The 17,103-nt window shown below is 41.3% G+C and overlaps 1 protein-coding gene across 2 annotated transcripts in view; it reads right to left on the reverse strand.

Moving 5' to 3' along the window:
- TRPC1 (transient receptor potential cation channel subfamily C member 1) overlaps positions 1-15,188 on the reverse strand; it is a 77,967-nt gene extending 62,779 nt beyond the window's left edge. Inside the window, exon 1 of one of the 2 annotated variants that reach the window (XM_043997056.1) lies at positions 14,593-15,188. In XM_043997056.1, the coding sequence (XP_043852991.1) occupies positions 14,593-15,076 (484 nt within the window). In that variant the 5' untranslated portion in view covers positions 15,077-15,188. The remainder of the gene's footprint in view (positions 1-14,592) is intronic. The other variant, XM_043997057.1, reaches the window with a different exon arrangement.
- Positions 15,189-17,103: the final 1,915 nt, after the last annotated feature.

Raw genomic sequence — 17,103 nt, forward strand, 5'->3', positions numbered from 1 at the left:
TCAGCCAGCATTGTGCTGGTAAATATTTTAACAACTGGCTCTCCAAAAAGGCACAGAACCTCTTAAAGTTTAATATGCATTTTTAACATTTTCTTCATCACTTTATTAAGCCTAGGCAATCAACAAACTAATGAATCAAACCATGATTATGGCTTGCTGATTTCCAAAGTGTAAATGCTCACACTGAAAATTTTTAAACTGGCTCTTGCAAACTCATAAGAGCTGGCTCCATTAGCAGTTCCAAATAGCTTCATTTTTTGTTATTGCAAACAAAGCAGCTATGAATATGCTTATAGAGATACAGAGATCAAGTATTTCCTAATATTCTTGGGATAGGATCCTAGCAATACTACTTATAACTACCTACTGGTATCTCTTAACACCCATAAAAAATATACTAGAGTGCCCATTTCTTACAACTCCATTAACACTGTATTTTATCTTTTAAAATATATATATTATCAGTTTGCATTTTTCTAATTAGTGAATTTGGGGCATCCTTTCATGTGTTTATTAACAATTTTAATTTCTTTTATAAACTGCTTAGTCCTTTGAACATTGTTCTATTGGGAAATATATTTTTACATATAGTTTTATAGAGGTCAGCTCCTTTTAGATTCTGGGTGTTGGACTTCTGTGATATATTTACTTTAAATACAATTTTTTCTTCAACCCTTTTTTTCAAAAGAAATTTCTTTTTATAACAAGCATTAATGTCTTTACATTACTTATTTGGTGTGTGTGGGGGAGGAATTCTCCTCTTCCTCCAGGTTGAATTCTTCCCAGTAATAAAATTAATTATGCAAAAACATTCAATAAGGACACCAACTAAAAATGTACAAATATGTTTTGTCCAAGTAATGACCAAACTAGCAGTGACTTGAGAATGGAGACATGATTCATTGCATTATCTCTTTTCTCTCTCTTCATTGGTTTTTTTCCAATTATACAGAGTTAACTTTTAGTGACATTTTTATTTATTTTGTTGTAGTTATTGTGTATATTATTTTTTTGACTTTATTTCACTTCATCTGGTCATATAAATCTTCACATGTTACTCTGAATTCCTCATTCTCATCATTTCATGGTCCACAACAATATTCCATTGCATGCAGTTGTAGAATAAATACCAACCTTCTGTTGGCAAATCAGATTGTTCAAAGTTTAAAATTAACAAGTCTGTTAAGAGATATTTTCTGCAAAACTGGTAAGGAGAAACACTAAATACATATTCCCTTGCTTCAAGTCTAATGGAGGGCAATTTTAAAAAATGGAAGTACTTAAGACAATTTGGTTTCTTTAATTCATTTACCATAGCCTTTTCAGTCATTCCCATTCCATTAAAAAATTGCTTTCTTTAGTAAAATCCTTTAATCTTGATATAATCAAACCCATTTGTTATCTTTCTGCTGATTTCTTCTCTTTGAAGGCTAAAAGTATCCCTAAATTCTATAATTTAGACAAGTATATTACTCCTTTTTCTTCAGTATTTTATGAGTCTTTTTCATAACTGAATTGCTAATTTGGTTACAATTTTATTGCAAATAATGCAAAGTATGCCTCCAAACACTTTTATTGCAAAGAGCTATATCCAATTTTCCATTTTTATTGAACAATGATTCCAATCCCCAATGGAAAAATTTTTCTCAGTGCTCTCTTTCTATAATTCCTATTCTTAGCAAATAACTCTCTACCCTATGTACTTATAATACTTTCATGTGCTAGGTACCTTGAGCTCTCACCCAAGACCTGCCATACTCAACAGCGTTCTAATGCTCCGGGCATCTTTCTCCATATCCCACTCTGCGTCTCCAATCAAAATGTTCTCACATCGCTGAAAAGCTTGGAAAAATGAATTTATACTTAGATTCTAATAATATTAGCTTAGTGTGTTAGCATTCCAAGGAGTTATCTGAATTTTAACAGGGAACCAAGTTTTATTTCAGCCCAAATAAATTAAACTCCAAAGGAAACTCTTGAAGCATTAACAATAGGCTGAAATGAAAAGATTAGAATCCCCAGATCCTGTCAATTACATTACAAAGGTGGCTTGCTTACTCTACCTATAACTAATATTGTTGCTGAGTCCAGTGATTTAACATGTGGATTCTCCAGCAAATAATTAAGAAAATTATGAAATAAAACCACTTTCTGACCTCCCTAAAACTCAGAGGTTATTTTCCAGGTCCTTCTCTCTTTAGGGAGGAAAAAAAAAGTGTCTGGCCTTTTTTCTTTCACACACATTTACTTCATTAGCTGGCTTAACTGCTCTTAGGCCAATTAGAAGGCTTTAGAAAGCCTTAAAGAAAGGATCTGGTTTCCTAAGAGTACAGTGTGATCTTTACTGACTATACTTAGTCAGTAAATGCCGCCCAAATAAACACATTAACTTAACACAGGATTATGACAGACTTGTAAGGCAATTAAAGTCAGAGTTTACTTAAATTGAAAATTCAGGAGGGGCAGCCAAGTGACACAGTGAATAGAGCACCAGCCCTGGAGTCAGGAGGACCTGAGTTCAAATCCAGCCTCATACACTTGACACTAGCTGTGTGACCTTGGGCAAGTCACTGAACCCCAAATGCCTCACAAAACAAAATTCAGCAAATATTTATTAAGTACTTCCACTGAAGGCCAGCTCCATAGTTTTATCCTGGCCTGGAGGTGACCTTAGGTTCTCTGGGTTATGAAGGTATATTGAAAGTTCAGTCTTCAAAAGTTTGGGACAAGAAATGAATTTTGTGTCTGTTATCTGAGAAATAGACTTCTAAATTATGAAAAGCACATCTTCAGAAAGTTGATCATCAGATTTGGGATGTGGGCCTGAATCCCAACTCTGCCATTTACCATGACCTTTGCTACCTTGGCCACATCAACCTCTTCTTTAAAATCAAGGATTTTATTTTTATTTTATTATATTATTTCATCTCTAAAGTCTCTTCTAGCTCTAAAACCTACTACCCTAAATACTTCATGCATTTCACAGCACTAGGCACCAATGGAACAATTTCAATGAATACACAATTTCATACTTTGGTTACTCAATTCCTACATGCCTTATCCTTCAAGATCCCGTTATTTACATAAATCCCCCAGAAAGGAACTATCCAATGTACGGAAGGCTTCTGTTTCGTTTTGTATTATTATTTAATGGACAGCAATCCGACAGTTGGGCTGTATAATTATTATTGCTAACTTTTTCTAGCCCCTCCCTTTCTTACCACAAAAAAATTTTTTTCAAAGCTATAAACTATGTCAGAGGTAATTTAGTCCAAAACATAGGTAACCCCTTATATAGGAATCTATTATATAACCTTCTCATGGACTTTGGGAGCAGCAAGCCACCTGAGATTATTAGAGGCACAGTTCCCAAATGTTATCCACCCTGGTCTCCCCATCCTATTCAGTTATAGAGCCAGCCTGCCACCAATTAGATATACTTTTATTTGATTATGACATGGCAAACCTGAGTTTTTATGCCTCATCTGATGTTGATACTCAGCAGATAATTCGTGAAAGTTATTTCCATGAACAGAGATGGAAATGTGTACCTGTCATATAATCTTGCCTACAGGATTTTTACCTTTTGTGCAGAAGACATTTAGTTTGAGGCAAGCCTTTATGGTTGCATTTTGTTCTACCAAGTCAAGTGCTTTTTTTTTTTTTCATTTGATCTAGATTTATTCAAATGCTTTTTAAAAAAACTCAAACAACAGACTCAGCATGATCTTTTATTCACCACACTACATCAGTTATATGACTGTGGAGATGACACATTTTAGGAAACTATATGCAAAAGCCAGTCTGTTCCTTTTTCATGTTTTCACCAAGTATACCCTTGATATGTACATAAGGCATTTTATAAGTTTATAGAAATAGAAAGCAGTGACATGAGCTGTTAGTTGCTGTCATTTGTCTCATAGGATCATAGAGTTAGAAATGGAAGGGAGTTTAGGAGGTCACTGAGTCCAACCCCCCATTTTCTAGATTAACACACAGGCCAGGTGAAGTTAAGTACTTTGCCAGAAATCATATGGTGTCTGTGGAATGATTCAAATCAGCTTCTTCCTAATTTTTAAGTTCAGTACTCTTATCCACTAAAGGGTTGCCTTGACTCCCAATCCTACCTGTCCTTATTGATAAAATACCATCTGTAATTTTTCTATTATTTTATGTAATCATTTAATATCTATTTAGAAAAATCTATTATGTGCTCCATTTGGGGGATTTTCATTATTTCCTTCCAATTTATTTTTTAACATATTTTAATTTTCACTTTTATTTTTCCAATGAGTTCCCTTTCTAACTTTTTTTTCATTTGCTCTTATAACTTTCTTACCAATTTTATTTTCTACTTAAATGCCTTTTTTGTTAGGCATCCCTTTTCAGGGCAACTCTTCAGATAGCCAGCAGTTTCTTTTTCCATATGTTTTGCTATTTTTCTACTCCATAATATTTAATTGTATTAGCATTTTCTTTTCTTTTCCTTTTTTTTTTTTTTGGTAAAGGTGGTGATTTTATGTAGAAGTTTAAGAGTCATGTTTAGTGTTTTCCACTGTTGTTTTCTGAGAGGTGGTAAATCTGGCTCCCTTCGAACCTCATTCTACAATCTTGATCAAAACCTGTTGTCTTCAAAACTCTTCCCTCAGTAATGTCACTATTTAGCACAAACTTCTTATGCACTTGGGTCTGATTTTCCCAAATTCATCCTCTTAAATGTCACAGCCACTTTCTCACACTGGGTTCTGAGTTAGCAGAGTCCAAATGTGATTTCATTGTTGTTGCCAGTGGGAACAGAGCATGATTGAAATGTGGGTACATTTATTCCGTGCCCTATTTGTTGTACCCCTTTCTAGTTTCACCTGCAAAAACTGCCTGAGCTTCGTGCCAACCTCTCTGCAAATTTGTTTCCTCTCATCACTTGTTTGTTTTTGTTTTTTCATTTTGGTGATACTGTTTACCATCTTCCATAATGAACTTAATATTCTAAACCAATGTTGCCTTTGCCTGCCATGTCTCTCCATCTAATGAGATAAAATATCTCATGGCTAAGACAATTTTTGGGCTCTCAACTTCATCATTATGGTGATAATTTTCCATTAGTTAAATGTCTCTGAGAGTTTGAATCAATAGCTTTAATTTTGTCTGTTTCCCATTTTTCAACTTCCAGTTTTAAAAGATTGAGTTAGATCTATTGTAATAACAGCGCAGTTTCTCATGTTTATGCTTTCTTCCAGTGCAGTATTGGTTTTATCTTTTTCTCTAATCAGAATGCATACTGCCAGATTATTCCAAAATAACTTGTGTTGGTAAGTGTTCTGCCAGTTAAAAAGGCAAGATAGGGCAAGGCCTGGACTTGTGCTTTCATTGATATGAAAGGAACTACTGGGTAAGGAAACTCCTTCTAAAGAGTCTTAGGGAATTGCCTACAGCCCATATGGGGTCATGTAACTGAATGTGGGGGTCTCAAAAAATTTAGCAACATTAGAAGGTTATGTATGCCTATTTAATATAGTTATATACCCAGGGTCATGTAAAAATTTCTCCCATGAAAGGGGATTGCAAGTGGAAAAAGTTTGAGAAGCTCTGGCCTAGAGCCCTGAGAGATTGGGAGGGAGCCTGAGGGACTTGAACATTGGTCATCCTGGCATGAAAGCTGGCTCTCTCTCTAATACTATTAAAAGATAGTCAAGTAAAAAGTTTTTGCACAAACAAAATGAATTCTGCTAAAATTAGATCAGACGCAGCAAACTAGGGGAAAAAAATCTTTGCAGTAAGTTTCTCTGATAAAGGTCTCATTTCTAAAATATAGAGGAAACTGAGTAAAATGTATGAGTCATTCCCTAATTGATAAATGTTTAAAGGATATAAAGAGGCAGTTTTCAGAGGAAGAAATCCAAGCTACCAACAGACACGAAACAATGCTCTAAATCACTATTCAAATTAAAACAACTCTGAGCTACTATCTCACACCCATCAAATTGGCTAAATTGACAAAAAAGGAAAATGACAAATGCCAAAGGGGCTATGGAAAAACAAACACTTTAATGCACTGTGGGTACAGCTGTAAATTGGTCTAATTATCTTGAAAAGCAATTTGGAATTTTGCCCCAAAAACTATTAAGCTGTGTATACCTTTAAACCAGAAATACCACTACTAGGTCTGTATCTCAAAAAGATTTTAAAAAGAGGAAAATGATCCTAATGTACAAAAAAAGATTTATAACAGCAAAGAATTGGAAACTGAGGAGACGTGCATCAAATGGGGAATGGCTGAACAAATTATGTTTTATGAATGTGATGGAATATTATGGTATCATTAAAAATTATGAAAGGAATGGTTTCCAAAAACAAACAAAAAAACAACCACCAAAACAAAACAAAAAAAACCCTAAGAAGGCTTATATAAACTGATGCAAAATGAAGTGAGCAAAACTAGAAATTTATATGGTAACAACAATATTGTAAAGATAACCAACTCTAAAACTTAGTTACTCTGATTAACACAATGACCAACCACAATTTCAAAATATTTATAATGAAACATGCTGTCCACCTATAGATAGCCAAGTGACTCAGAGTGTATACTGAAACATGTTTTCTTCTCTCTTTTTTTAGACATGGCTAATATAGGAATTTGTTTTGTATGACTACACATATTTGTAATGGGTTTTGGTTTTCTTGCTTTCTCAATGAATGGGATAGGGGAAGAGAAAGAAAGAAAATTTAGAACTGAAAATGAAACAAAAATGAATTTTTTAAAAGACAATCAAGTAGATTTTATTAAGTATTCATGCTTTATATTTTTAGGTAATCAAGCCTTTGGTCTCTTTCATTTCTTGAATATGAATATATTTTCCAACTTTATTTCTGATGTGTTCCACCTTGCTTTTTTTCACATTGAAATCACAAAGTATATGACAATTTAGTTTGGATCTTGTCAAATTCTTTGAGGAAGCTAGGTGAGGTACTTGTCAGGTAAATCTGAGTCCAAATCTTGCCTGAGACACATATTTGCTGTGTGAACTTGGTCTTAGTTTATCCATAAGATGGAGATAACAATAGTATCGGCATCACAGGGTTGTTGTGAAGATCAAATAATATACTTCAAACATCCACCCACTGTTCCTGGCCCAGTCCTTTGGGGCTAAACAGAGTAAATCCAATCCCTCTTTCATCTTTCCAAGACTTAGACACAGCTATCAGAACTCCCCTCCCTCCCCAAGCTTCTTTCGGAAGCTTAATCTCCTCAGTTCAATCAAGTCATCATGTAATATGGGCTGAGAGTCTTTCACCATTATGTCTGCCTTCTTCTGAACATTCTCTAGTTAGTCAATGCCCTTCTTAAACTATGGTTCCCCAAACTGAGCACAGGACTAGGGATGAGGTTTAATAAGAGCAGAGACCAATGGAAACATCGCATCTCTTCGTGGAAGCTGTGTTCTACTTAGAGCAGTCCAAGATGGCATTAACTTTTTGTGTCGCTACGTCACACTACTGACTCATGTTGGGCTTGCAGGCCATAAAGCCCCCAGACTAGTGAGTGATATTCCATCATCTTGAACTTGACTTATTTTGCACCCAAAGGCAATGTATTGAATTTCACCTTATATTCAAGCCAGTGCTCTAGCCTACCATGATTCTTACTCTATTACTCACTCTGTCAACTTTCCCTCGATTGCTTTTTGTCAGCTGCAAATCTGATGAGCTTGCAATCTATGCTTTTATCGAAGTCACTGATAAAAATGTTAAAACAACGCAGGGTCAAAGATCCTCAGAATACAAGATTGGAGACCTCTGGCCACAATGACATTGAATCTTTAATGAACTACTCTTTGAGGGATGACTGGGGAATTGGGAAGATGGAGACAGGGGGACACAGTGCAGGAAGAGAAGAAATCATTACAAATCTATTTTTTTTAAAGTCAATTACTCTGATCCAGCCATCCATTAAGTTTTTAATCTCTGTTCACCTTATCCATGAGAATCGTATGAGATGCTAACAAAAGCTCAGTTAAAAACTAGGTAAATATATCCAGAGCAACATTTCCCTCATCTACTAGTTTAATAATCTTGTCAAAAAAAGAAAGGTTTGTCTGACATGACCTATTTTTGATGAAGCCAGGTTCTCTCTGTGTAATCACTGCCTCCCTATCTAGATGTTCAATAACCATTTCTTTGGTGATTCATTATATAATTTCCCCAGGAATCAAAGTCAACTTCACTGGTCTTTATTTTGTAAACACTTCTTTTTTGAAAAGTGGGATATTTTCCCATTCTCCAAACTTGTGGCAACTCTCATTTTCTACAATCATTCAGCTATCACTGATAGTGGGTCAGTGATGATATAGTTCTTTCAGGATTCAGTGATGTAGTTCTACTAGGCCAGATGAGTTCAATGTATCAAAGATGGCTAAGTGCCTTCATAACAGCTCTCGACTCATCCTGAGTATCAGTTTCTACGTAGTAATTTCTGTTCTGTCATTTCCTCAGTAAAATTCCTAGCATTCAGTATTTCTAGTATACAACAATTACAGTTTATGCACCAATATGTCTTTTCTGAGTACTGCAAGGTAAGATGAACAAATGTTTCATAAAATGTGGATTTTTTTGCACTTGAGATGCCATCAAACCACCCTCTTTATAAGCCCCTGAGGAGGACCTGGGAGCTATCCTTTCATTTATTTCTAATTTCTTTATGCTTTTTGATTTTATTAAAAACAAGAATATTGATATAAATGTGGTTCAGTTTCTTGAATAGTGTGTTTCACTTTGTTCAGTGGCTCACTGCTCACTAAACAAGGGTGATATGCCAGGATTATCAATGATTGAATTGATGTTTGCAGACATTTTGCATAATTTGGTCATTCTTAGCACCCTACAGCTACTTTATTCTGCTCTATGAAAGCATCAGGGGGTAGTACAAAACTGAGGATTGTTTTATATTTTAATCTGTTTCATGGCATCAGTGTCAGAAAATGTGTTACCTGATGTCCAGCTTTCTTAGTAATGAGTCTTTAGACATTTAGTTGGACTGATCTTTGAAAAGCAGATAGTTTTGTCACTAGGCCCAAAGCTTTTCCAGATTGGTAGAATGTATTAGAGCCTATACTCTACCGGAAAACTTCAAGAAATGGGGGAATCACCTCTTATGCCACAATAAGGCATCATACAATACCAACTGTGACAATTCAAAGAATTAACTATGCAGTAACAGCCACTGTTCAGGGCTACTCTCTAGGGGCGCCCAGCCATATCTGTCAAGCACTAGCTCAGAGTCATTAAATCAGCAATTAACAAGGCTTTATTAAGTGTCTACTATGTTCCAGGCACTTGTGCAAAGACAAAAATGAATATGGTCCTGCCAGCAAGGAGCTTACATTCTATTGAGAAAAACAGGTACATTAATAAGTATATGCAAAATATGTACAAAAGAAATAAAGGCTGATTTTGAAAGGGAGGACCCTAGGAGCTGGAGAGATCAAGAATGGCTTTACCTAGAACTCATTTACATAAAACATACACCTGTCACCAACTATTTAGAAAAGAGGGTTCTTTTACAGAAGCAGAGGATGATCCAGCCCAGTCCACTCATTTATCTTTTCTCCTGCTTGATGCTGGTTGAAGTGTTGCAGATACAGTTAAATCAAGATTCACTGTGTTCAACCTTATCTTACCATATTGCCTTCCTAAAATTCTGGAGCCATTCATTTTTCCACCACATTTTACCTTCCTGCTAAAATCAACTAATTTTGATCCTCAATTCATTCCATGCTTTTACTCAAAATCTAAGATCTACTCTATGGGCTCTAAATCTCTGTGACAAATTGAAATAAATTTGGAACTAAATCCCTATTTAAAGCTGTGCTCCTAGGCAGATCATATTCAGGTGTCCCTATATAAGATATATCACTATTCTTTTGGGGGGGGGCGGGGCAATGGGGGTTAAGTGACTTGCCCAGGGTCACACAGCTAGTAAGTGTCAAGCATCTGAGGCCAGATTTGAACTCAGGTACTCCTGAATCCAGGGCCGGTGCTTTATCCACTGCGCCACCTAGCCGCCCCCTATCACTATTCTTATAGTATTTTACAAACTAAAGTTTAGATCCCTGGCCTACACCTTCTATGAGGAAGCACCATGGTATAGTGGAAAGAAGGCTGTATTTCATAGGATTTGGGTTTGAATCTTGACACTGCTACTCACTGTGTGTACATTAGCTTCAATGGCCTTCAATTCCTCCATCTATAAAATGAGGGGAGTACCTTTCAGTAATAAAGCTATTCTCATTCTTCTCCCTCTTTTTTTTTTTTCAAAAACATTCCATTCTTGTTCTTCCTTAACTGAATCAAGTATATTCAAAGATCTACTCCTCCCTCCATTGGTATCCATATAACCTTAAACAATATGGGAGGATAAACAGGAGTAAAGAGGAATTTACTACCCACTGCAACTAAGTCATTTTGTTCCAAGAGTTCTCAGGAACAGGAAAAATTTATACAAGGAAGGTTTATTACAGAATTTTTAAAATCCTTAAAAAAAACAAACACCCAATGCCCTAGACATATGTTTGCTTTGATACTATGAATATTTTGCTTGTTTCTCTGTCTTTACTGTTTAAATTTAATACAAAGAAACCAAAGCTTATTTTTCAGAAAAATATAGAAAACAAGTTAAACACCCTGAATGTGTTTGTGTTGTCTTTCCCTAAACAAATGGTTTTGTACATGCCCTTTTCCTGCAAAGAAGTTTGTGGTCCATGCTGATGAGAGAATTAAGTCTAGAAATGTTTACCTCTGCACTGGAAACAGTACTGTTTTATTTGATGCAGCCATTCAAATTATGGATATTTTGGCTAGGTTTTCACAATTTTTATTTAGTGAAGGTCACAACAAAAAAGTTTAGCAATATTGATTTAGTACATACAAATCTCAAAAGGAAAAACTGTATGGCTATATTTCAGTCACATTTTAATGAAAATTTAGGTATTAATAATTGTACAAGCTATATCATTTCTCCAAATGAATCTCAAGGACAACTTCAGAGTTTTTTTTAAATGCCTGAAATATAGAAAAATCATCTTTGTTATTTCACCATTTCAAATTTTGACTTTTAAGCCAATATTTAAGAACCCATATGTATTTTTATATTTTCTTCTAAAAGGGAAAAATCTTTACAATGAGTTTATCAAAATAAAAAATTGGGGGAAAATACTTAATCACTACTGTCTACATATGCATGTAAATTATGAAACTATAACTTTCTAAACATGCGATTTTTCTTCAGTGAAGGGATGTATCAGATGCTGAGACAAATTACAGACCTACACCCAATTTAAAATGCATGCGTTAAAATTCATGGTATTTCACTCTAACAAATTGTTAAAAATTAATTTCCTGATGATAGAGGATACTCCTACATGAAAGGCCTTTTTTTATCTTCTAAGACAAACAAAACAGTAAAATAAAAGCAGACTGCTTACTACCACCTGAGATGAAGGAAGCACCAGAAGTTGGCCAATCTCTCCTCTATCCCTCCCCAGCCTGCTTTTCACGTTTCTTACTTTCCTTAGCTTGAGAATAAAAGAGCTAAATATAGAAGATGCCTAGTTCTGTCCCTGAACCAAAGTACTTTAGGCCTCAAAGTAAAACCTAAAGAAAACCCTAATAAAAATATAGCTCTTCTAGACCCTTAATCATGACACAGGTGTCCTTGAATTTAAATGTTAGGAGATTAAAATTACAATAACTTTTGCCACTTAATTTAGACTACTGGATTGACCTTTTTTTTTTTTAAACAGAAATGGAGGTAAGCATTTGAAAACTTTAAAAAGATAGGAGTGCCTGAGTCCAGAACATGACCCAAACTGAAAAGCCCAAATTACTTTTCTTCATTCCAGAATGAAAAGTTAACGGGGAAAGAAATTATGGGAATACATCTATTGTATGCACATATTCAATTGCATGTGTATGAAAACACAGCCTTCTGCTCCCCTTGCATGTCCTGAATAATCTAATAGACGGTCCTGAAAAGGTAAAGGCTTTTAAAGTTTTAGCAGCTGTTGTAGCTTCTTAGTTAACAGCTTTTTTTTTTCTTCCTCTCTAGCGTGACTCACTGGACCATCCTTATTACCTCAAAGTAGGGAATGCCTTGACAAGAAACTCACTGAACTTCATTTTGTCAGTGGCTCAAGGAGCAAATCCAACCAAAGAATTTGGCAGTAAGGTGAAAGTCAAGAGGACCACTATGCAAGTAGTGGCATCTACAACCAAGAACAGACACAGAGGATGCTAAGGAAAGTGCTACCCAACAGCAGTTGCTAAATTTGCAGCTGCAGCCTCTCAGAACTGTTCAGGCAACTTTATTTCCATAGGAAAAAAAAAGAATGCCACTCATGATCAAATTTTCACATGAACTGCAACCTCTATAATTAAAGTGCTGGTTGTAATACTTACCTAAGGCCTGTTTCAGAACTCAAAATCTAGGATGATTTTAAGGAATTGAGTAGGGTAAGGGAAATATATGCTCTGAAAAATATAGTATTAAACTTGAGAATAAAGAAAACCCTACACACCAGTGCTAATTCAAAAAGGTAAAGTAGTATGCCATAGTTTAAAAAAATAAATCTTTATGAGGGGAAATGTATTTGTTCTTTGAATTTTTCAGCCTAATCAAAGGCTCTGGCCACAGTAGATTCTTTTTTTTTTTTTTTTTTGCCAGAGGACAGATCTTACCTCTCTTTTCCCAGACTCCATGGCAGGACAGGAGGAAAGTGTGTCCTCAAGGTGTCAGGGGAGAATTTTTGTTTGTTTGTTTGTTTGTTTAGTGAGGCAACTGGGGTTAAGTGACTTGCCTAGGGTCACACAGCTAGTAAGTGTCAAGTGTCTGAGGCCAGATTTGAACTCAGGTACTCCTGACTTCAGGGCCAGTGCTCTATCCACTACACCACCTAGCCTCCCCCACAGTAGATTCTTAACAAAGGCTAGAAATAAATAACATACCTTTTAACAAGAAAGTATTTACCTTGTTTTTAGTGTATACTGACAAAAAATACAACCTGCTAATGAAGATACAATTGTGCTTCAAAGTTATGAATATATCGCTATCTAGTTGTTTAGTTCTAATAAGTCATGTAAATCAAATTATTTTATACAAAGTAGGAATGACTGCTATTAAAAGAAATCCATCAACCTTTTTGCAAAGCAAAGAATTCTTTCATAATGAAATGGCACATAATAATACATATTAGGATAACTACTCCATATCAGTGTTGAAAGTTTGTTTCTTTGCCAAATTTCTTAGTGTATAACAAATATAGAAAAATTTAAGTTTCTATTTATTTCTATTTATTTTCTCTAATATATAAACAAAAACACTCCACTTTGCAAATATTAAATAATTTCTCACTCTTCACTAGAAAGTAAGGCTGTAACATTTAAATCGACCTTCCAGAAAAAAAAAAATTACAAAGATGTAAGCAATTATAAGGCATACTTTCCCAAAAACCCAATAAAAATTAATTCACTAAGTTGACAAAATGATCCTTTTTTAAAGTAGGAGATTATCTAGTCCATCCCCGTCCTTTTAGTGGAACACCTAAGAGGCAGGGAGGTGGAGTCACTTCTCCAAGATCCTACTGCTAGTTTGTAGCAATAGGGATGCGAACCCACCTTTCCACAGAACTAAATTCATACTCATATTTCTGTTCTCTATTTGTTTTAGGTATTCTATCTTCCTGAACCGTTGAATATGAAGCCCTCCTAGGAGAGTTGTCTTAAGAACTCGATTAAGAAATCGGTTGGAGGGGGCAGCTAGGTGGTGCAGTGTTAAAGAACACTGGCCTTGGATTCAGGAGTACCTGAGTTCAAATCTGGCCTCAGACCCTTGACACTTACTTACTAGCTGTGTGACTCTGGGCAAGTCACTTAACCCCAACTGCCTCGTCAAAAAAAAAAAGAAAGAAAGAAAGAAAGAAATCGGTTGGCTCCATTCATCTACGCCAGTTAGTTGGGTATCCTGCTGAGAGAAAAGAAACCACTGCCCCAGTACCTCTTCACTACCCCGGAGGCTAATAAGTGCTAAGCAGCAGAAGCTGCTTCAGAAGGGGAAAGGGGGGATCTAATCTAACAGTAAGGGGCGGTGAAGTTCAGTGGAAAGAACTGAGGCTTTACAGAGGACCTGGATGTGAATTTCAGTTCTGCCACTTCAAGATACCGGGACATCGTGCAAACCAGTAAACTATCCCAACTGAAAGCTTTCTTCGTCTGCCGAGTGACAGGGGTGGCTTGATCATCTCCGAGGCTGCTCCCCTATACCCCTCCACCTTCCACCAGCGGGACCTCGCTAAGTGAACGACGGGATGGGTGTTTTCACGTGGGTCCCAAACTGGCTGAGGGGCTTCCACTTTGGGGGACGGCGGCTGGGACAGGGGACGCGCGGGTTCAGCCGCGGGGTCCCGCAAGGCGCTGGGACTTGCCCGCCCCCCGGGGCCGCAGGGCGGGGACGGGGTCCGGGGCAGGGTGGGCAGCGTCCCCAGCCTCACCCCGGCCGGGCCCGGGTCCGAGACGGGGGCGGGGGGGGGGCCCGGCTCTCACCCTTGTCGCAGGCCAGCAGGAAGAGCTTCTCGTCCAGCGTGGTGTCCTCCTTCACCTCCCGCACGTCCTTCAGCGCCAGGAGCTTGGACGGGGAGGAGGACGCAGAGGAGCCCGAGAGGTCCGAGCTCTGGTACAGAGCCGCCATGATGGCGGCCCATGAAGGGGGGGATCCAGGGGGTGGGGAAGGGGATGGAGACCGGGACGAGGACGGGGACGAGGACGGGGAGGGGGACGGGGACGGAGGGGGGGCCTCCTCCGGCCCCGGCCCCGACCCCCACTCCGCCCCGTGGCTGGAGAGAAGCTGGGAAGCTTCCACGGTCCCCTCGTGGCGCGGCCGCTCCGGAGCTACCGGCGTCAGCGCACGAGCTGCTAGAGCTCCACTGACAGGCGACCGTCCCCCACACCCTCCAGCCGGGGATGGGAAGGCGCATGCGCGGGCCGGGGCCGGGCGCCCCTCCCTCCCCATTCCCATCTCCAGCCCCATCCCCACCCTCTGGGGCGGCCGGAGAGAGCGGGGCTCGAGGGACTAGGCTGGGGGCTGGGACGGCTGAGACCCGGGGGAGGGCGGCACGCGACGCGAAGTGGGCAGGGGAGCGCAGTGCGAGACTCGGGGAAAGAGGGCAAGGAGCGAGGCGCGCGGAGCCCGGGGAGCGGGAAAGGGAGCCCCGGCGCGCGGAGCCCGGGGTGCGGGAAAGGGAGCCCCGGCGCGCGGAGCCCGGGGTGCGGGAAAGGGAGCCCCGGCGCGCGGAGCCCGGGGTGCGGGAAAGGGAGCCCCGGCGCGCGGAGCCCGGGGTGCGGGAAAGGGAGCCCCGGCGCGCGGAGCCCGGGGTGCGGGAAAGGGAGCCCTGGCGCGCGGGGTCCGGGTACGGAACCGGCAACCCTGGGCGCAAGGCCCGGGAAGCGGGAAAGGGAACCCCGACGCGCGGAGCCCGGGGTGCGGGAAGGGGAGCCCCGGCGCGCGGGGTCCGGGATGCGGGAAGGGGAGCCCTGGGCGCGGAGCCCGGAGTGAGGGAAGGGGAACCCTGGGCGCGAAGCCCGGGGTGCGGGAAGGGGGCACTGGCGCGGGGAGCGGGAAGAAGGCGTTGGCGGGGGGGGGACAGGAGAAGTGCGCGCGAAGCAGATGGGGCGCAGCGGAGAGAGCAGTCAAAGGAGGGGGGCACGGCGGACGGAGGTAGAGCGGGGCGAGGAGCGGGGGGGGGGGGGGAAGGCAGCAGGGAGAGCAGGGATCAGGGAAGTAGAGGAATCAAAGGAGGGGGCCGGAAGCGGGGTTGAGGGCTAAAGAGCTCAGTGAGGAAAGAGGGGTAGGGATAACAGCGATCGGAGCACAGGGAAGGGGTGGAAAAGGTGCTCAACGGGAAAAGGGGGACAGGGGCTGCAGGAAAGGGGGGCAGAGGGATGAGCGCCAAAGAGCTGGGGAAGGGGTGGGGAAGGAACGCAAGGGGAAAGGGGGCAGGGCGAGGCACGAAGACGTGGGGGGCAGAGGGATCAGCTGGAGGAGCAGGGGGGCAGGGAAGCGCAGGTAGCGGGGAGGTCAACGAGGATCAGGGGATGGGGCTGGGAGCAGCAAGAGAACCTCGAGGGGGAGAGGGAGAAACAAGAGCTGGGGAGGCAGGGGGATCTGCGAGGAACAGGAGGGGGGTCAGGGAGAGGCGGGAGAATCTCGAGTGGGGAGCAGAGACGCGATCTTGGGGGGCTGGGAGATTAGCGTGGAGCAGGAGAGGGGGCAGGGAAAGGGGGTAGGACCTCGAGTGGGGAGCAGGGACAGGCGCTATCTGGGGGAGGGGGCAAGGGGATCAGCGCGGAGCAGGGGAGGGGGCAGGGAGAGACGCAATCTGGGGGGCAGGGGGGAGGGGCAGGGAAAGGGGGTAGGACCTCGAGTGGGGAGCAGGGAGAGGCGCGATCTGGGGGAGGGGGCAAAGGGATCAGCGCGGAGCAGGAGAGGGAGCAGGGAGAGACGCAATCTGGGGGGCAAGGGGATCAGCGAGGAGCAGGGGGGAGGGGCAGGGCGGCGCGAGGAGTGGGGGGAGGGGGATCAGTACGGAGTAGGGTGGGGGGCAGGGAAAGGGGGGAGGACCTCGAGTGGGGAGCAGGGAGAGACGCGATCTAGGGGGGCAGGGGGATCAGCGAGAAGGGGGAGGGGGTGCCTGGGGCAGTGGAGGCCAGCGGAGCAGGAGCAGGAGCTGGTGCTGTCGGGCCTCGGGTGCTGCTCTTCGACTCGCGCCTCACGTCATCCTCGGTCTCTCGGGAGCAGCTAGGCCGGACCCGACTTGCAGCTATGGTGGCCGAGGAGGGCACCTCGTATCTTCTCTATAGATGTTTAAAATGAGAAAGAAACTTTACTGTGGGGCTGGGGAAGGTGGGGGTTAGGAAGACCTGGGTTCTAGTCCAGCCCCTGACTTCCTCTGGCTGAGTGACTCTAGGCCAGACCCTTAACCTCCCTGAGCCCTGTCGCTCTGGGCTGTAGCCTTAGAGCTAAGCTGTTGAACTGCCTAGGTAGGTTGGGTGGGGTAT

The sequence above is a fragment of the Dromiciops gliroides genome, chromosome 3 (genome assembly GCF_019393635.1).
Source record: "Dromiciops gliroides isolate mDroGli1 chromosome 3, mDroGli1.pri, whole genome shotgun sequence".
Taxonomy (NCBI): domain Eukaryota; kingdom Metazoa; phylum Chordata; class Mammalia; order Microbiotheria; family Microbiotheriidae; genus Dromiciops; species Dromiciops gliroides.